A 22,482-nucleotide genomic window follows, 5' to 3' on the forward strand; every position below is an offset into this window, starting at 1 on the left:
TTTTTTTTTTTTTTTTTTTGAATTGAATTGAAGCACTTAAAATTTATTAAAGTAGCTATTATGTGGTGTGAATTTACTTCTCAGAAGAAGTGCAAATTTAGATACTGGATGCATTATTCAATAAAATGGATGACAATAATATATTTTTTAAATGGATGGAGCAAGCCTATGTTATAATCTTCTGGGACTTTGGATTTCTCTAGTATTTCTCATGAATGGTAAACAGCACTGAATTGGTCTTGTCTCTACTTTCTTTGACCTTAGGATGTATATTAGTTTCATTCGGGAAGCAAGGAAAGCAGAAGATGTCACACTTGAAAAATGTATTAAAGAGTTGAAATCAACTCCTGGAAAGCAAATTAGGAAGATCAAAGTTGATTTACCACAAAATTCTGTTACTCTTTCACAGAAGAAGGTTTTCGACCGACGATTCAATGCTATGACTCAGCGTATGAAGTCATTCTCCTCTGTAAATAAGGATTTTCATGGTAAGCACGTTAGATTTGTTTCATCTAGTTCAGAGCATGAAAATGATGATGATACTTGTACTGAGGATGATGAGGACGAGAATGATCTGAGCAATCAGAGCACGATTTCTCGAAGTAGAAAATGTTATGATCAGCGTACAAGCAGCTGCCCGTACCCTTCTGCAACTGAAGAAATGACAAGACTTGGTCTCAAAACTGAAATGGATGGTGAATCATTTGCTGCTGATGAGAGTAAAAGGTCAGCTGGAAGGAAAAGGAAAAAACATGTCAGTGACCCTTTGCCTCAAAAGTCACCTAAAAGAGGAAAGGCCAAGTTGGATGAGTCTGAGCTAGATTTTCCTATCCAAGAAAGCTGCAGTAAAAAGGACCTTGTTATTGAGAATAAGGTTGATAATCATTTGCTTCCTGATGATGCTGTTCGGATGTTTATCACTACTTGGAAAGAGGCTTGTCGGGAGCTTTCTGTTTCTCAGGTATGTCAGTTTTCTTTGGGAACTTTATTTCCTCATTATCATGCTATGTTATTTTACTATTTACTGCATTATGTTGGTGTCCAGACATGGGTGTGGGCTGTCTCTGGTGTAAATATTATAGAACCTTATATGAAAAGCAAGAAGCCAATGTGTCAAGCACAGATACATATTTCTGTGCCGGATGTGGAAAAATCTTGGTGAATGAATTCTTACATAATGCATACATGGCAATATAATTTCTTAAGTTCTGCGTCTATTTGTTTTGTTTCTGTCACTAGCTATAGCTATGGTATTTGTGTGTTACCTTACATCTCAATGTGGAACCTGAATTTGAATGTTTCAAACTTCCACCTGTTATCATTGCTATTCCAGCCTTAATATGCACATGATAATACTAACAAGGTTTCTAGTGCTAGCATGTTGAGCTCTTACACTTTCCAAAAAACGTTTTAGTGCAATGTGTGCCCTAGGGCATTCCACTTGTGTTTCACCAGTTTCGTATTTGACAGAGATTCAAACTGTCCCTTAACCTTGTAATTCTGTGGGAGAAATTTTCATATGGCGCAAAATTTTCCTATACTATCAGGTTCTCCCCAAAATGAACTTTCTTTCACTTGTACCTTAAAAAGTGAAAGTGTTCTATCAGAAACTCCCATTACATTTTGGAAATGATCATTCTAACCATGATTTACCTTTTTTTGCTTCTCTCTCTCTCATCTTCTCCATGCTGAGTGGGACCCGTTGAGAACTCACTCCCCCTTCCCCCCTTTCTCTTCCCTTACAGAGGTTAACTTGTTCCTCCTACTCAGCTTCTCACTTTCTGGGCGGTTGTGTCGCTGTTGTCTGGCGCCATAGACGAAGACCGTTGAATATACCCTTGTGTTATGATTCTCATCAATAAGGCCAGCAGAGGTGACTGAGTGTAATGTACGACTATAATTGACAAGTCAACCTAGTCCCAATGTTGCAGGATACTCTCAGAGAACATCATATCAAATACCAGAATAGTTCAAAACAGATTTATTACAAGGATGGGATCGGATCTGAGATTAAGAATATCGATCTCAGATTATAGGGTTTCAAAAATGAAAATAGAAGTAGATAATAAAGGGACCAATGGAATGATGAAATTTTCACGGAACCCTCTTTTTCTCTTGACAGAATTGAAAGAGGAAATGATTTAAATACCTGTAGAATTAGGACAGATCTGTAACACCTTGAACAGAAAAGAAGAAGAAGATGATAAAATAGAAGAGGACTTCTCGGGCTTCACACCGCAGAGAGTCAATTGGATCAAACACCAATTCCATCAGCCTTGATCAAACATAGGACAATTTCCTTTTTTAAAATCATCCCTTTTTTTAGGAGCCTCCTACTCTTATTTATAATGTTGATGGGGGAGGGAATTACAAACTAGAAGGTTCCTCAAAAAGGAAACCAAATATTCTCCTGTCATAATAGTTACTAAAAACTGAAATTAGAAACTAACTGAAACTAGAAACTAGTTGAAAAAGGAAACTAATTACTAATGACTTGACTCAATTAACAACTTGATTCCTAAGGAAACAAATATAACTCAAATCAAACACAAATAAAAAGGAAACAAATCAGTGAATCCCGTATGCAACCTTAGAACCCCTAGTTTGGGCCCATAGAAGTGGCCTATTACGCTCAAGACACATGGGATTATAGGCCCAACATGTATGGAGCACAACCCTAGGCTTATTCCTAATAAAACAAGCCTAATTTGGTGAAGAATCTGCATCAACTATCCACATCTTGAAAAATTTCGTCTTCAAATTTTCCAGTGATGAGGGAGAAACAACATGTGAGTAGCAGCTTTGACCATTCCCAAACAAAATTTTGGTTGCTTGTAAACTTTCAGAATGTTGTCTTCAAGGCGTAGAGCTTTTTCTTCGAAGAACCATGATGACATAACAAACTCTATATGCTCAACCTTTGAATCGATACCAATTGTGAATGTTGTATGCATAGAGTCATCAACGATGGTAACCTTCTCATCAGGGATTGGAGGAACAAGCACTTCCTTTTCATCATGAATCTCAAAAACTTATTGTGGAGTGCTTTCAACCACTACATCATCGTCTATGGCTTCAATCTTGTCTACTATGCTCTCTTCAATGTAGAACTCTTCAGTGGAATCTTTTGTCTCTTGACCTTCTATCTTTAAAGCTTCAAGAACTATCTCTTCAATGTGAACCTTGACTTCAAGTTCTTTTGGTTTGAATAGAGGTATCTTCACTTCCCATAGAGGTGTTACGGGTGCTATTAATGATTCTGGGACACCAACACGTTGCTGCATTCTAAATATTTCATTCCTTTGCACCATTTCTTGATGCAGTTGTATCAACATCTCCATCATTGAAGCCATGGAGTTCTTCAACTCAGTTATAGGGTTGTCCTCTGCCATGCTCTGATACCACTTAATGTAGGACTAGAATTGACAAGTCAATTTAGTCCCAATGTTGCAGGATACTCTCAGAGAACATCATATCAAATACCAGAATAGTTCAAAACAGATTAATAACAAGGATGGGATCAGATCTGAGATTAAGAATATCGATCTCAGATTGTAGGGTTTCAAAAATCAGAATAGAAGTAGATAATAAAGGGACATATGGAATGATGAAATTTTCACAGAACCATCTTTTTCTCTTGACAGAATTGAGAGAGCAAGTGATTTAAATACCTGTAGAATTAGGACAGATCTGTAACACCTTGAACAGCAAAGAAGAAGAAAAAAATAAAATAGAAGAGGACCTCTCTGGCTTTACACTGCAGAGAGTCAATTAGCCTTGATCAAACACACGACAAATCTTCATGGAGAAGACAATAGCAACAACCATTAATTTTTTTTTTAATCAAAATCATCCCTTTTTTTAAGAGCCTTCTTTTTATTTATAATGTTGATGGGGGAGGGAATTACAAAATAGAAGGTTCCTAAAAAAGGAAACCAATATTCTCCTAATACAATAGTTACTAAAAACTGAAATTAGAAACTAGTTGAAAAAGGAAACTAACTACTAATGACTTGACTCCTAAAGAAACAAATATAACTCAAATCAAACACAACTAAAATGAAATAAATCAGTGAATCCCGTATGCAACCTTAGAACCCCTAGTTTAGGCCCATGAAAATTGCCTATTACACTCAAAACACATGGGATCAAAGGCCCAACGTGTATGGAACCCAACCCTAGGCTTATTCCTGATAGAACAAGCCTAGTTTGGTGAAGAATCTGCATCAGAGTGACTCTTAACCATTGAGTTATTGCCATCAACACCAGTGCTGATGCTAGAGACCATTGGAAACTGTTGATCACATCTTTCTTTCTGCCCTCTGCCCTCTCCCCTCCCCCCTCCTCCCCTCCCCTCCCCTACCCCTACCCCTACCCCTACCCCTACCCCCTCTCTCAGGAGCCAATGTGGTCCTCTTATGTCTTGTTCTTATTTGTTTGAATTTGAAGAGAAATGATGAATGTTATTGGAAACAACCCTTATATCAACAAGTAAAACCTTAATATTTAAAAATAATAAAACCCTATTTGCTAGACTAGTTAGTTAACATAACTTACGCCAAATGTTTGTTAGGAAAGATACCATTTAACCCCATGAAAATAAATGCATTCATACTGATGAGGATCTGGGTCCCGAAACCCTATTTGGATCGCTTATGGGCCAACCCAATCACCACATTGCTCAAATCCACAATAGTGTGGCTAAATTGTAATTAAAATTTTTTCAAGGGTTACTTGGGAAGGTGAATGTGGTTTAGGACTTAATGATCTTTGTTGTAATAATGGGTTTATGGGTTTTCTAGAGTTCTACTAAACAGGTCCTTAAGTCCATTTGGGTTATGGTTTATGGTCTTGTAAAATTCTCTAGAATATTCCTGTAATATTCTCTAGAATATCCCTTTATCTCTATCATAAAATAAAGAGGGTTAGTCTTTGTGAGACATAATCTCAATTTCCCAATTCAAATGGTATCAATGCCATGACTGAACCCTTTCCTCACCATTCTATCCCTACCGTTGCCATCAAAACCCCTCCCAAAGCCAGCGATCACCATTCCCCACCACTGTCGCTTGCGGCTCTAGCTACCGCCAGAGACAGTGACTTCTACCGCCATGCTTGCGAAAACTCCTTCCACCATTGCCTTCAGCGCCATTGCCTCTTAACTCTCTTCGCTAGCGACTCCAGCCGCCACCGCTAGCTTCTAGCACATCTTTCTTCGGGCACCACAACTTCTTCCCTCGATGGTTGAATGTGATCTTTTCCACTGATGTTCATCTTGTTATCTCTCTATTCTCTAGTTGTTGAAGACTTTGGTGCTATTGCCTGAGACCCTTTGGTTCTAATCAGCAGCCATGTCTGAAGTTACTACAGCATCTTCAGGATTTGACGGGGCCTCTTCATCTATCCCTGCCATCCTCCCTAGCTCCATCAAACTAGATGGGAGCAACTATCTGTTGTGGTCTCATTCCTGTTACTTGGCCATTGGTGCTCGTGGCTTGTCAGGCTATATTACTGGTGCTACGAAGAAGCCTACTACTACTGACAAAACCCAAGTCCAGTGGTTGACAAACAACTTTCTCGTGATGTCCGACCTCATTAATTCCATGGATCCCACTATTGCTCAGAACTATCTCTTTCTGGATACTGCTGCCAGGATCTGGAAGGCGGCCAAGGACACCTATTCCCAGGTTGCCAATGATGCCCAATGTTACGAGCTGAGGAAACGGATCCATGACACTAAATAGAAGGAACTTTTTCTTTTCCAATATTATTCTACCCTTAAACTTATTTGGCAAGAGTTAAACGTTTATGTTGATACTATTCTTAAATGCATAGCTGACATTGCTGTCATTGCCAAGAAAGAAGATAAATTCGTGTTTATGTATTCCTTGCTGGTTTCAATACCGAGTTTGATCAAACTCGATCTTAGATTTTGAGTTGGGATCCCTTTCCCACCCTAGAACAAGCCTATGCCCTTGTTTAAACTGAGGACACTTGTCGTACTGCTATGCTTTCCGTTGCTACACAGAATCTAGGATTGCTCTACTTAGGTTCAGGGAATCAAACTAGGGAAACCCCCCCTTGTTGAATTGGGGAATTGAGTTTGTCTCATAGAGACTAGTCCTCTTTATTTATAATATAGAGAAAGGGATATTCTGGGTAATATTACATGATATTCTAGAGAATATTACAGTATTCTAGAGAATATTACAAGACCATAGCCCATGACCCTAATGGACTTAAGGACTTGTTTGGTAGAACTCTAGAATACCCATAAACCCATTATTACAACACTCCCCCTCAAGTTGGTGCATACATATTGAACATGCCCAACTTGCTAACAATAGGACTAAACAACTTGCTATTGAGACTCTTAATAAAGATATCAACTAACTGAGCCTCAGAAGGTACAATGGAATGCATATGATGCCCCGTTCCGCTTCTCTTTGATGAAGTGACGGTCAATCTCTACATGCTTCATGCGGTCATGCTGAACTGGATTGTGAGCTATGCTGATCGCAAATTTATTGTTACAACATAGTCGAACTGATAGAGACACAAATCTTGAAGAAGACCCTGAAGCTATAGTAGTTCACAAATACCTTGACCATGGCTCGAAACTCACTTTAGCATTAGATCTCGGAACCACTGCTTTGCTTCTTGCTCTGCCATGTAATAATATTACCTCCTACCATTGTACAATATTCAGAAGTAGATCTCTTATCATTCGGATAGCCAGCCCAATCGGCATTAGCGAATGCCTCCACTTGCAAATGGCTATGAGGAGAGAATAGGACACCTTGTCCAGGCGTTGACTTCAGGTATCTCAAGATGTGATATGCAGCCTCCAAATGAGTGGAGCATGGATATGCATATATTGGCTCACCAGGTTAACTGCAAATGCAATGTCAGGGTGAGTATGAGATAGGTAGATGAGGCAACCGATTAGCCTCTGTTAGCTACCCTTGTCCACTGGTTCTCCATCTTTCTCCTTGAGGTGAGTATTAGGCTCTGATGGAGTATCAACAACCTTGCATCCAAGTAACCCCGTTTCAGAGAGAAGGTCAAGAGTATACTTTCTCTGAGATAGAAAGATACTTCGAGCAGAATTGGCTACTTCAATGCCCCAAAAAATATCTGAGCTTCCCCAAGTCCTTGATCTCAAACTCAGCTCTTAAGTAAGCTTTGCGATGTGCAATTTCACATGTCTCACTGCTAGTAATCACTATGTCATCCGCATATACTATAAGAATAGTCTCCCCTGACTTCTTGATGATCAAAGTATTATCAGCATTACTCTGTCTGTAACCTATGGCAATCATTGCCTTGTGGAATTGTCTAAAATAAGCTCATGGGGACTGCTTCAACAGCTGCCAAAAGAAATTTTTTGGATTACACTTGCGAAATAAATTAGGAAATAACTTTAATAAAATTGCTAATGGTGGGTGACCTAAGCGACGATGCCACTGGTAGAACCGTAGAAACTATGCAAGGCAGAAGTAGATGCAGTTGGAACTGTGTGCTGAGAGGTCAATGCAATAGGAGACCGATCAAGCAAATACAACCCATCCACAACTTTACCACTGCCCAAGGTTTGAAATCTCGTTTCGTTTCGGTGGTTTCAGAACCACCAAAATCTTGGCGAGTTGGTTTTTTTTTTTTTTTTTTTTATTGGGTTGACTGTTTCGGTGGTCAAACTGCCATATTATGACCTGAAACTTGGTGGGTAGCTTGTTTTAAGGTTAATAAAAATGCGTAGTACTTAAATTTGCAAAAATATTAGAACATGACCATGTTTTAGGGTTGCACCATTGTTTGGCAGCAACTGTCGAATTGTTATGGAAATTTTGCCTGCTTCATTGCTAGAACAAGATATAATATGATAGTAACACAAATAAATAATGTATCTAAGCCATGATCAAAACATACAACATTAATTAATTAATATTTAGAGTACTAGAGTAATAATGACTAATTCCCAAGTCAAGCAACTAAAGTCATCCATTGAGCATATTAATTACACAACACTAATCATAATGACCATCTACTGGAAAGAACTATGATGGCCTGGTTGGATATCACGCCCAGTTCGATGGAGTCGACGTGCATTTTCCTCCGATTGCATTGCAAATGCATGCCACGTTATAGCCTGAGAGAAAAATCGAACGTAGTCCTCCACAACTGCCAAATAAACTGAGTCATCTACATACCAAAGGTAACCAATCCGAGGGTATGTGTCACCACTATAGTATGAAGAAGATCCCGCCATTGAGCTACTGTCAACTGATCTTTCCTAAGCTTGGAATGTGTAGATCTGCAAGTTGGGGTGATCTTCAAGGCAATAGGTGTGATGATGTGGCTAATTAGCGGGTAATAGAGTCGATTTGTGTTCAAGTGTGAGGAACTGAGATTTCACCGAAACAGACGAGAAAGAGTCGAAATTTTAACTCCCCCCAATGAAATGAGGTATTTATAAGCCTAAGGTGGTGTCATTTTGGTATCTTGCCGAAACTATGCCGAAATATCGACCGAGATATGGTACAATTAGTATTTCGTAGGGTATTCATACCAGCAATAATTGCGGCAAGATTTTGAACCATGCCACTGCCAATCATATGATCCGTTACCAAGTCCTGAAAAAGACAATGGGTAGGAAAGAATGTTACTAGTAATGCTACTAATGGAAATAAGATCAGTAGTGAACTTTGGGACGTGCGAAGCAGAAGACAAAGATAATAATGGACTGGGAGAGATGGAACCCTTTCCAGAGATAGGGGAAAGAGACCCATCTGCCACCCGAACTTTCTGGTTACCTGACAGAGGAGAGTAAGCATCAAAGTGTTTAGCAGACCTTGTCTTATGGTCAATGGCTCCTGAATCAAAAATCAAAGAAGGGGATTCAATCAATGCACAATGGCCACCAAATGGAATACTAGTGTATGGTGCAGGATCAAAGGACACTGGCAGAGAAGTAGTTGAGGCTGCAGAGGAGGAAGCAGTGTCAAGCTTGTTCATCAGTTGGCGCAAGCTCTGTAGAACTTAATTGGAGACAAAGGAATCTGTGGGAGTGTCATCAGAAACCTGATTCGCGACAGCATTGGACCATCCTTGTCTACGACTATGGGTGTTGGCTGGTTTACCATGTAACTTCCAGCACCTATCCCTAGTGTGTCGTTCCTTTCCATGGGTCGTTGACTACAACTATACTACATAATTACATATACTAACTAAAAATGTGAACTACATTATTAGAAGTTTAAAATAAACGAAACATAATGTAACTTATCCAAAATAAATAATAATATAACATAATTGTGAGTTATCTCTCAAGTCTCAACAGTTAACAGTCAAAAGTCAACAGTCAATTTCAAGTAGAGTATCTAGGCGGTTCTAGTCCACGAGCTACGTACCAACATACGAGTCCCATGACATGTTTTGGGCACAATTGTTTTGGTAGTTCGTCACTGCTTATTTGTATGATGCATCATCAACATCAGCTAGGAATCCCATCCTAGGGAATGACTCAGCCACAATGATAGGATTTGGATGTGGCACACAAGGTTAGGATGGATACCCAAAGATACTGTCAACAGAAGATGACCCATCGCCTGAACTACCCTCTTGTCCAAATGAAGTAGAAGATCCACTATTGTCCATACCCACCACCATATCCAAATGAACCAGTGCTTTCGAAGGATGGCACACAATTTTTGGGGAAGATGAGATTTACCTTTTTGGTCCAAGCTCACTTCATTAGGTAGATTTCCTATGAATTTGCAAGATCCAAGCTTAAAATGAAGATTTGATGGCACAAGGGCAAAATCTTGAGTGTTTTCCCAGGTTTCCCACTTCATAGAGAAGAAATAGGGGTGAGAGGATCTAAATTTTGAAATAAGAAGGCTTGGTTTCCCATTTAAGAAGGTTTTATAAAGGCTGACCCATTGGTCCACTTGAAAATTCTCACATTTCGAGGAAATTTCTCACATTCCGGTCGAAATGTGGGAATTTGGTTGATAATGGTCTAAACCAGTGACTTTTAAAAGTAACGTGGTATTTGGTATCGAAGTCCTGGGATACCGTCGAAGTGTGGAAAATTTCGATGATAACGGTGGAAACCATAAACCATGGGTACGTCCACCATAGTTTCAAGATAAAAGGCTTCCTTTCTATCTCTTCTTCGTAGAGAGGATTGCTAGTAGTGTAGTTGCTGGTAGCTGGTGGCGGAGAGGGAGTTATTCCTAGTCTCTGATGAGTTGCAGGTCCTCAAGTGTTGACGATAGTGAATGGTTATTTTTGTAGTGATATATTTTTTTTGGGGGGGTGTGTAAAATTAGTCATTTCAAAATTTTGATATATTTTTAGTTAACACCGTTACTCAAACGGGGGACAGTTGTAGTATTTGAGATTTGTGTGAGTGTTGCGTTGATCAGGAAAAACACAGGGAAGGTCTGAGTAATTTACCCTCAATATTTTATCTTTTCTTGGGTCCATGTAGCTCACCTCCTTTTGTTGAGGTAAGGCTGAGTTTGTTGTTGTCATTTGTTGGTCATGGATGCCTTATATATGGGCTGGGACCAATTTAATAGTTTGTGGAGTTTGGAAGTTGGAACTAACACCAGCAATGTCTGCAGTCTGAGTGGCAAATTTTTACACCAGACCCTTCATTCGGTCTGTCATGCGTGAGTTGTACATGGTAAATTTGTAGGGTGGTGGACTGTAACCTCTTTTCCTCTTTTGATGATTGCTACTTAAATTTGAAAAATCGAAAATATTAGAAGTCCTTGCTTTGGTTCCTACAATATTTCAAACATGAGAACATTCCACTTTTAGCCTGAAAGAAACTATTGTACCTCTATAAAGAATTAATACCTACTTATGAAAGAAATTTCATCTTGATAGGTAGTGAATCTTTATGTCAGTTTTAACTTTGAAATTTAGCTATAATGATGGGATTCAAATTCGCTAATGGGAAAGGAGCTTCACATGCACTTCAAAATATGTGGAAACTGACACTTTCCCAATTCTCAAGTCTCAATTAGTCAAATAAGAAGCATCACCAGACCAAATGTCTAAAACTATTATTTTTATAATTATTCTTCTATTATGTACTATTTGATACTAAAGCAGTTTAAAGGTTACTTCTTCCTTAATGTTATCATAGGCTAAGATGAAAATACTGGGTTTTCTCTTAAGATAACCTAGAAAAGAGAAAAAAATGGCTCTAAAATGAGCACAGGAGTATATTAATTGCTGAAACTGAAAACTAATTATAGATCCGGCTAGAACACATATTTAGAGACCAGAAAACCTAAAAGTCCTAATACGACTGGAAGTAAGGTATTTTTAGACTTTTAAACACACACCAAACAGTGCAAGGAGTGGATTGAAACAAAGATAGAAACTCTTTTAACTCTTTCTTGTAACTGGTGGAACTCCTAGTTCTGCTAGGACTTGTTTCTAACACAACAAACTAACTTTAAACAATTAAATACTGACTCTAATAGATAAAGGTGACCAAAACAATAGTTACACATTTGATTTGGACCAATGAGAAGAAGAATTGGAGAAGGGATCCAAAGCTGCAAGAGTCGGTGGTATAAATTGATAGCCGACGTCGAGCTTGAGGATTCATATTCAAATTGAACTGGTTTTACATGGCAGAATGACAAATTTGTAGAGGGTCAGTTGAACCAAGGGGAGCCCTATTTTTATGTTTTTCTTTCTATTCTTCTGTCTGCCTTTTTTTGGAGTAATGATGCCTGTTTCCCCGCTTTTGGTAAATGAATAGTGATGTTCATCATTCCTGATGTCATCATTTTCACGATCAAAATCTTTTTAAACACTTAATTCCTGAATTTGTGTTGAACGCATAGTTTCTGCTGCTGTTACCACCATTACTGTGATGTCGAAGTCATTTTTTTTTCCTATTTGACTTGAACCAAGTGACAAAATTATATGTATTTCATTACAAAATCTCGTCTCTGTCTTTCTTTCTATTTTGTTTTCCTTCAAACATGTGAGGAATGTTGACTTTGTCCTCCTTAGGTTTTAGACAAGATGGTGAACTTCTATAACTCAACAGGTCGGCGAAGAAAGTTAACTAAATTGATGATTTCATCGTACCCATTTATCGGATTACTGAATGTTGCTGTAAGTTCATTGTCTTCATTCTGTTGCTGTATTATTAAATTATAATTTTGGCTATGGTGTTTATTTAGTAGCATGGCTAGTGTCTGTAATTATGATTATTGAGCAGTTGCTGCAGCATCAGGTTACACATGACAGATATCTAATGTACCTTTTTCTCTATGCATTTTATTCAACTTTAGCCTGTGGTCATATGGTGGTTTTGATTACCCCAAGAGCTCTAAGTTCACAGTACAGTGTCTACATTCTTATTGTGCACATAATGGAGAAGTAGTAATGGGGACTGGATATATATGAAGTGTTAATGGGTCCTTGCTTAATTGTGGGGATACTTTTTTGTTCTATTAATTTCAATTTGTGGGTTATTTGATTCTTCATCTTATTGTGGAGGCAAATTTTCAAAAGTTTGGGATTGGGGCTACAATGAGCCCAGCTGGTCACACCCTCTTGGTGGATTTTTCTGATTTGTGATTACCTACATTAATTATCCCCCAAAGTGGTGATATAAGGCCTCTCTCTCTCTCTCTCTACCACTTTTTCTGTTCAGTTGCCATCATAGTTCAAAAACTTTCCAAAATTTCGCTAATTTTGACATGCCTGAGATGAAACAGGAAGCGAAACCCCGAATCAGCTCTGTTTTTGCTGAAATTTCGCTCATTTCAGTCGCAAAATGTACCATTTTTGTCAAAATTTAAGTCATTTCATTATGCTTATTTTGGCCATTTGCCCATCAAAATGGCCAATGAAACTGACAGAAAATACACTGTTGCTCATTTCGGTCTGACCAAAATGGCCTATTGAAAATTTTGAACTGTGGTTGCCATTACAGGCGATGCTCATAAGTGTACTTGCATAATATGGCCATCTCATGGAGGTGGCTGCCTTCCTTGCTTGCTGGAGATTTTATGTTTAGCCTTTTGCAATTCTTATTCGATCACATTCTCCTGCAAAAATGCTTCTATGCTATCTTAAATTTTGAGCTATAATCCTGTCTCTGGTATGGACGGTGAACCCTCAATGGACATATTATGTCAAAATCATGTAGTAAATAATTTCTTCTTTATAGGATTGTCTCAACTCTCTGGCATTGTTTGACCTTAGCGAAGCTACTTTATATAAGAGAGGATACTCTGAAAGGGAGTATTGCGTACTGAAAACAGTTAGTAGAAGTAGCGAGCATGCATGAAATACCAATATTCCGATTAACATTGATGTCAGTTGTGGCTTTTTCATGTCACATTTGGCTACCCAAACATTCTTTTTACTGTCATTATTTTAATTTTTTTTCCCCATTTTTATTTTACAGTCCATTTTGGTGATACTTTGCTTTCATTGATATTGCAGATTAGATCTGTTAAAAGTGGAATGTGGGATAGCCTCTATGACACTTTCCAATCCATCAGTCAGCAGGGATTTATTACGGAAGATTCTGATAAGTTTAATGACTTTGAAAATATAGATGTTGGGCAATCTGAAAAAGATGCTGTATCTGGCAATAACAATATTTCTGAACTTCGATTTAGTAAGTTATGCTTGCTCATGAATCAGACTGTAACAGTATTCTTTTTATTGGTCGTCTACTAACTTGTCTTACCATTGATTTCCTCCAGAAGTACGAATCTTGAATGGTTTTTCATTAAATTATCCTTCCTTTAGATGTCAAAACTAGGTCTTGAAGACCCCGAGGGGGTAGCTCAGTTGGTAAATACCAACTCTCATAATAAAGAGGTCAATAGTTCAACTCTCCTTGGGGCCTACCTATCCTAAAAAGGGTAAAAATTCTTGAACAAATGGGAGAGTTCTCTCTATTCTTCTTGTAAAGAGAAAAGAAGAAGAGACTAGGGCTGCCCTCCTTCATCGATTGAATAGAAAACATATTACAAGAGTCCTACTAGGAATAAAAGTCTCAAAAAAGGAAACAAAAGACAACTTACCTTAGTGCACAAGGACTAGACCAAAACCCATTCGGAATAGGAGTCGTGACTTGTGTGAAGGAGCAAGTCATGCATCCTTTCCCCCTCTTACGATAATAATTTCTAACTCCACCCCCCCTTAACCTGGAGCATAGATGTTAATCATGCCCAACTTGTTACAAATATAATCAACTCAGCCACTCCCTAATGACTTAGTGAAAAGATCTGTAACTTGTTCTACTGTACGAACATGACTTGTAGAGATAACTCCTTTTCGTAGCTTTTCTTGAACAAAGTGACAGTCCAACTCAATATGCTTTATTCTTTCATGATTTGATGTAATATGGATTACAGCTTGGTTATCACACCCCAACTGAATAAAAGAAGCACACTCAAACCTAAGTTATGTTTACAACTGCTTCACCTACATCAACTAACAAGTGACATGAGCCATGGCACGATACTCAGACTTTGTGCTTGACCTAGCCACAACAACCTACTTCTTGTTTTTCTAAAACGCAAGGTTACCACCAACAAATGTACAGTAGTCAGTAGTTGATCTCCTATCAACAAGAGATCCAATCTAATCAGCATCACAGAAACCCTCAATACGATCATGTCCATGATCAGTGTACAACATACCACGACTTGAAGCCTTTTTGAGGTATCTCAGAATGCAAATAACAGCATCGCAGTGTGACTTCCGTGCAAATGAAAGAAATTGACTCACAACACTGACACGGAAGGCAATATCAGGTCTAGTTGCCGTCAAATAATTAAGCTTTCCCACCATTATTTGATACTTCTCAGGATCATCTAACGGATCACCACACTCAAATTTGAGCTTAACATTCGGATCCGTAGGATTATCCAAAGGTTTGGACCTTAACATTCCAGTCGCTATCTGCAAATCTAGAACATATTTCCTTTGAGAGAGGAAAATTCCTTTTTTTGACTGAGCAAGCTCAATACCCAAGAAATACTTCAATCGTCCTAGATCCTAATTTCGGCTATAGATGTGTTTTCAGACTTTGGATACCTTCAATATCATCTCCAGTGATGACAATATCAACATAAACAACAAACAATATCATTCCTATATCAGATTTCTGATAGAACACTGAATTATCACTGTCACACCTGGACAATCCCAAACTCAAGAACCATCTTAGTGAACCTGCCAAACCATGCCTAAGGAGACGTATTCAAATCATACAAAGACTTCTTAAATTTACACACCATTCCAAACTCCCCCTGAGCAACAAACCGTGGTGGTTGCTCTATATAGACCTCTTCATGTAAATCATCATGAAGAAAAGCATTCTTCACATCGAGTTGATACGATGTCCAATGAGAAGAAGCAGCAAGGGATATCTGAATATGAACAAAAGCCAATTTAGTCACAAGAGAAAAGTGTCTAGGTAATCAACTCCATACACCTGTACATAGCCCTTAGCCATATCGAGCCTTCAACCGAGCAGGAGAACCATTTGGGTTTACCTTAACGACATAAACCCAACTACAACCAATGATTTTCTTTCCGTGAGGTAATGGTACCAGATCCCAAGTTTGATTTGCATCCAAAGCCTGCCACTCCTCTTCTTTAGCTAACCTCCAGCCAGAACTAGATAATGCCTCTGCAACTGATGTAGGAACAGGATGACTAGACAAAGTAGTCAGACAAGAATGAAAAGAAGAGGACAAACCAGAATAAGAAACAAAATTAAAAATGAGATGTGGGGTACAACTCCAAACACCCTTAAGCTGTGCAATGGGATCATCATTATCAGAAAGGGAAGTACTTGGATCAAGGACTGTAGGCGAAGATGACGAGGTAGGAACTGTAGAGATAGGGGGTGCTGAATCTTTACCAGGATGATGAGTGTAGAGGATTGTACCAACTTGTGGTGGGGGCACCATTGGTTGAGGTGGTGGTGGCACCATTGCATATGCGGTAACCTGTGGAGAATAATGTTTAACAACATATAGGAGAAGATCATCATCCATGTTAGACATGACAATGTATTCATCCATATAAGATACATGCTCAAAGAAGGAAACATTAGTTGTAACAAGATATTTCTGAAGTGTAGGGCAATAACGACGGTTACCTTTTTGGGAACGTGAATAACCCAAAATGATACACTTAAGAGCACGAGGATCCAACTTCGACAAACCTGCACGATGATCATGAATGAAACGAACACAACCAGAAACTCGAGGTGGAGGAATAAACAAACAATTAGAAGGAAACAACAAAGAATGAGGGATAGCACTCTGCAACAATGAGGTAGGCATTCGATTAATAAAATAACAAGCCGTTAAAACTGCATCATACCAAAACAGTTTGGACACTTTCATCTCAACCAAAAGAGACCTAGCAACCTTCATCAAATGACCATTTTTCCTCTTAGCAACACCATTTTGTTGGGGTGTGTCTGAGCAGGAAGATTGATGTATCATGCTACAATCAGCCATAAACTGAGAGAAAGGACCTATAAAGTGTTATTTGGCATTATCACTTCATAACACTTTTATAGTTAAATTAAACTGATTCTGAATTTCAGCAACAAATGTACAAATAATGGAGAACAATTCAAAACGATGCTTCATTAATAAATCCTGGTAACTCTGTAATAGTCATCAACAAAAGTGACAAAATATCGAAAACCTAATATGGGAGTAACGGGACGAGGACCCCATAAATCTGACTGAACCAAAGAAAAATGGTTTGCAAACCATTTATTGACTCTAGGGGGATAGCTCACACGGTGAGGCTTCCCAATCTGACATGACTTAGAATCTAAATTTGAAATAGAACAAAATGAGAATCAAGCTTCTGCAAACTTTGCAGAGACTGATGACGAGGCGACAATGGATCTGATGGGGGCTGAGAATACTTGAACATGTAACGGAAGACGAATTGACCCCTAGAAGATAGAGTCCCCCAACTCTACGACCTCTAACAATCGTCTTCTTCATTGTGAGACCCTGAAAAATACATGAATCAGGAGAAAAAGTTACGGAACAATTGTAAGCTTGAGTAAACTAATAAATAAAAGATTAAAAGGAAAATTTGGTTAGTGGAGAACAGACGATAACGACAAAGAGGAGTTAAGACAAATATTTTCAATGCCTTTTACTTTAACAACAGATCCATTAGCCAACGTGATAGTAGCAGAAAAATTTTTAAAGGAGGAAAATATACCTGACACACCAGACATATGATTTGATGCTCCTGAATCAGTTATCTAGGGTCGAGAAGATGAGGAAAAACATACAATAGCATTACCTTTCTGGACAAAAGTAGTAGTGGAAGGCTATGGAGACGGAGTTTGGAATTGAGTATACTGTGCAATTTCTTCATCTGTTATCTTGACCATTTTACCTTTAGATTGTTCAGGCTGAGAAGGCTGAGAAGAGTCAGGAACTACTGCTGAATTGGCTAACTGCTTCTGAGGGTGTTTGCCATGAAGTTTCCAACAAAAGCGTTGGATATGTCCTGGTTTGCCACAGTGGTGGCACACTCGTGTTGCCCTTGAACCATTTGAAGTGTTGGAAGTACCTGATGGTTGCCTTTTACAACCTCCACTGCCAACATTACATAACCCCATCTTGATTATTATTTTGAGACACAAGAGTTGAGCTATCAGCTGGTGTTGGTGCAAGATGAGAATTTTCTCGAGCAACTCGTAAGACTTGAGAAGAAGTGTCTGCAAGGGATGCCACATTGTTACCTCCAAGAATATGAGACCTAACAACATCGTATTTTGGTCCAAGATCACCTACAAATCCCATAATTGCAAGCTTCTCTTTCTTGTTCTGCATCTTCTTGACATCACTACTAATAGGAAGAAGAGAGTTCAACTCCTCATACATCCCCTGAAATAAGAAAAGTATTGAGTTAGAGGTCAGCCCTTCCGATCAACCCTGTAAAATTCTTGAGATAGCTCATAAATGCAGGAAAGGTTGTTCTGTCCAGAATACAGAACATTCATATAATCCCATAACTCTTTTACAATATCGATGTAAGAAAATCAACAATAGAATTATCCAATGAGTTCAATAGCTATCCCAAAATACGTTCATCAACAGTAGGGGTGTCAATTCTAAGCCCGCACCGGTAGGCCCGATTGAGCCTGACACGTTTATGGCCCTACCTTGACCGGCCCGATTAATAAACGTGTCGGGCCTAAGCCCAACCTGTTTATAAATAGGTAGTACACGATGCACGGGGTAAGTCTGATGGGTCTCCCGACCTGCCCGGCCCGTTTACAAGCTTGACTCTAACCGACATGTTTAGCACGACCGTTTATATAGGTACTTTGATTTTTTTGGGATAGAATAGGGTATATATTGAGATTCTTATCAATTATTGATTGTAATCAAGTGTAATATCTTTTTAATATTGTTGATAATTTAATAAAATAAATTAAAGTATCTTAGATTGTAATAAAAGTAAAGATTGGTATATTACCCCGTTTAAGGCCCGATTAGCCCGATTAGCCCGATTAGGAGCCCAGTTAAAGTCCGGAACCCGGCCGAGCCCGACATGACACCGACTGAGACCGACTCATTTCTTATAGGTAGGTCATGGTCCGAGGACATAGGCCCGACTAGGCCCAACTGAGACCGCCTGGCCCGACCCATTGACACCCCTAATCAACTGTGTCCCACGTCGTATCAGTAGTAGACTCCACCTATTTAAGATGACCCTGCTGGTCACAACCAGTCAAAACCAACTGCATAATTTTCTTTCATTGCTGAAAATATGCAGCTCCTACAAGCTTATTCTCTGTGATTGTATGAAAGGATGAGGATATCACCTCAGTAACAACATTCTTTGCCTCATTGTCAACTGATGTAAAAAATATAACTGAAAATTACCAGAGAACACAATTTGATTCACGGATAACAGAGAATGGACCACACAATTGATTGATCTTATGTAACTGATCAATCCTAATAAGATAACAACGGAAACCTTCAGACAAGTTTCCACCAAATCACTAATTAATGAAGGATTGAACCTATCTACTTTCCTTCCTCCCCTGTCTCACATGATCGGGAGGTCGCGTATCCCCCCTTTCTAGTTCCCGAGTTTCCTTCACTCGTAACATCTCTGATCTGGTGAGACCTAAGCCGCTGTTTTTTTTTTTTTTTTTTTCTGGTGTGACATTGAGCCGCCGTCCAAGCTGCTGCTCAGATTTGGTCACTGTTTTGCTCAGGTGCGACTTTGTGCCTCCGGCTTAGCTGCTGCTGTGATCTGGTTTGACACTGCTGTTCGGGTGTGTTTTTGTTTCCGCTAGCAAAGCCAATGTTCAGATGGCTGAGAGTCGTGAGACCATGAACTACTGCTCCATCCTTGTTGGTTGCGCCGGGTTCCCATGCTCCTCCCAGATCAAATCATCTTGCACCACCGGTGCTTTTGGGCTTGCATTCGCTTGATCGCTAGCCTCGCTTGGTCAACCACCTTCATGGCCAGCAGCCGGCAAGGCTGCCAGCTATGCTCGGCCGATAGTTGCTTCGCTATTGCCCTTCGCAAGGCCGGCACCCCTCTCCGATGACTGCCACCTCTATTAGGCCAGCTACCCGGTTGGCCGTGGCCCTCCGCAAGGCCAGCGCCCTTTTACCGTGGTAGCTTTGCGCTGGAGGTTATCTGATTCTTGTCTTGGCAGCAGGAAGTTGAAGTGTTGAGAAAAGTTGTTATAGTTTTTGGTGGAACCCTACTTGAAATTGAAGGGTTAACCCAAGTTGCAAAACCCTAACTAGGGAAAAAATAGGGATACCTGCGTTTGGGGCTGTAGTGCTCCAATGGGGCTGAAAATAGGATAGAATGTCCTTGAGATGATGATAAAGAAAACCACTTAAGGGTTTTCCAAACTGAGACCAGTCTAAAGAGATATGACCAAAATCAACTTTGGCAGAGTGCCAAAACCCTGACAGCTTTGATCAATTTTTCCAAAGCTTGAATGCTTCAAATTTGAAACCATAAAAACCCAACCAGACACCACTCTGAATCAATCCTTCACAACATGTGATTGATTATAGTCAATCAATCCTTCATAAAAAAGATCAGCAACTAAGGGATGAAACCACCCCCTCTAAGAAATCGTGGAGCTTTAGGAAGAACCAGTAACAAGCTTGTAAGAGAGGTTGTTACATCATGATAAAGAGATGAGCTTTGATTGATTTCTTCTTTAGAAATCAAGCTTATGATACCATGTAAAGAGAAGAGAGAGAGTCCCTAATCGATTAGATTTGGGCTGCCCTCCTTCATCCATTAAATAGAAAACACAATACAGCAGTCCTACTAGGAATAAATGTCTCAAAAAAGGAAACAAAAGACAGCTGACCTTCGTCCACAAGGACTAGGCCAAAATCCACTCGGAACAGGAGTCTTGACTTGCACTAAGGAGCAAGTCACGCCTCCTCTCCCCCTTACGATAATAATTCCTAATACTTCTTATATTATGACTTGGTTTTAGATTAAAAATTACTTGCTGTTGATAATTTTATTGCGATTTATGTGTTTCTTATTGTGTTGGAAATTTCTGCTTATATGCATGTTTATAAACACCACCACCACACGGTTCATGCCACCACACCCGCACATAGAGAGACATACTTGGACACACAAAACCTGCCCACGTATGCATGCACACCTTGCGCCAGTTTTGCCCAAAACTGGAAATTTTTTATTTTGATGACCATAATGTATTTATCATTTCGGCAGTAGCATTCACTAACAACCTCTATAAGGGACATGGAATGAAAATCAGAATCAAGAGATCCCTTTTCTTGAAATGTGGACGAATGAAAATTTAACTCAGTTTTGAGTCTTAACATCAAACATATGTGATGCAGATAAAAAACAAGTGGGCTTCTTTTAGTGGAAATAAGGCTTTGGTTGGGTTATATATATATATATATATATATATGTATTGGAGCTCTGGTCCAATGGTTTTTTTTTTTGTAATAGGACATTTAAAAAAAAAGGGCGTACCCAATGCACAAGGCTCTCGCCACCGGGGGGTCTAGGGACATAACGTACACTGCGTTATCCCTGCTTCGCAGATAGGCTGTTTCCTAATTGCATCCTACCACCACTAGGTCGCAATGGAGCAACCTTACCGTTGCGCTGAGGTTTGACCACTTAGTAGGGCATTTTAATTGGCCTAAAAAATATTGGTAGAAGGTAGGAATACAAGATTTACTTTATTAGTTAGTCTATCTAGAGTCCATTTTTTTTTAAGGTTGTTTTCCTTTTATTAAGATATGAGTCACGAGTTGGGGGTTTGTCCCAACCTAGTATAGTTGTTTCCTTTCCAAGTTAGACTAGGTTGCTTTATTATTATTTGGCTTCCTGTTTAGAGTAGGTTTCCTATTTTAGCTATATATCTTGAGTCGTCTTCTATTTAGAATGTCTGAGGAGGAAATCTACTTTGTAATCACACATTATAAATAATATACAATGAGGCACTGTAGAGGTATTGACTGCACTCTTCAATAGTCTTCTTCTTCAATTTCTCTACTCCTTCCTCCACTGGTCCTGGTTCTTCTTTTTGGAGGTTTTGGGGCCAACTGCAACGGAGGGGGCTAAGTGAGAAGGGAGGGGAGGAAGGATACATGTAGCATTGGGGGAAGGGGGGAGGACTAGGCGGACATGTGGTCATAGAGAAAGTGTTAGAAGGGGGGGGGCAGTCGGATTAGAGGCAGATAGAGGGGGAGGCTGCAAGGATTCAACAGGGTTGAGGACAGGTTGGAGCAAGGTTTCAGGCTCAAGGATATGATTAGCATTCAGGGTCGACGTAGGAAGGACCTGCGTAGACCCAATGAAGGGAACTAGAGGAGTCGGTGAAGGGCCTTCCAAGGTAAGAGGGAGAGATGCTGTATCCTTCGAAGGATGGAGCCCGGGGGGGGCCAGAATGGTGGGTAGTGGCAGGGTTCATTGTTGTGGGCACAAGAGGTGCCAATTGAGACAAAGGGGGGTCTTCCAAGGCCAAAGCATCATGATTGGTAGGTGTTGGAGTTGCAGGCGCAGAATCATGGTAGATAGAGGGTAGCAACATGGTGTTGGAGTCCGTGGACACAGTAGCACGGATCGTAGGAATGACCTGAACAATCTAGCAAGTATAAGAGGGATCTCCTGAGGTCGAAGTAGCTTGCGGGTCAATAGGCGGGCAGTTAATGGGACCAAGTCAGCGGCGAGGTCTTTGGTGTGGGCATCAAAATCTTCTCGAAAGGCTGCAAGAGGGACCAAGGCATCAGCAACAGTGGTCGGCGTCTAGTGGGAGGCAGCGGTAGCAGCGGAGGTGGCAAAGGTGGTGATTTGCAGCATCAAAGAGGAAAAGAGGTAGTTTGAAGCCAGAGTTGCCTCAACGAAGGTGTCAGGTGAGGGAGCCGTGGATTGAGGTTAGAT

The 22,482-nt window shown here is 39.7% G+C and overlaps 1 protein-coding gene across 3 annotated transcripts in view; it reads left to right on the top strand.

Moving 5' to 3' along the window:
* LOC122089408 (protein NO VEIN) overlaps positions 1-22,482 on the top strand; it is an 81,613-nt gene that overhangs the window by 14,195 nt on the left and 44,936 nt on the right. For all 3 annotated transcript variants that reach the window (XR_006143319.1, XR_006143318.1, XM_042659112.1), the window contains exons 3-5: positions 265-961; positions 12,046-12,150; positions 13,492-13,669. Coding sequence is in view for 1 of the 3 variants with exons in the window: in XM_042659112.1 (XP_042515046.1) it covers positions 265-961; positions 12,046-12,150; positions 13,492-13,669 (980 nt within the window). In the remaining 2 variants the exon portion in view is untranslated. The remainder of the gene's footprint in view (positions 1-264; positions 962-12,045; positions 12,151-13,491; positions 13,670-22,482) is intronic.

The sequence above is a fragment of the Macadamia integrifolia genome, chromosome 9 (assembly GCF_013358625.1).
Source record: "Macadamia integrifolia cultivar HAES 741 chromosome 9, SCU_Mint_v3, whole genome shotgun sequence".
NCBI classification, from domain to species: Eukaryota; Viridiplantae; Streptophyta; class Magnoliopsida; order Proteales; family Proteaceae; genus Macadamia; species Macadamia integrifolia.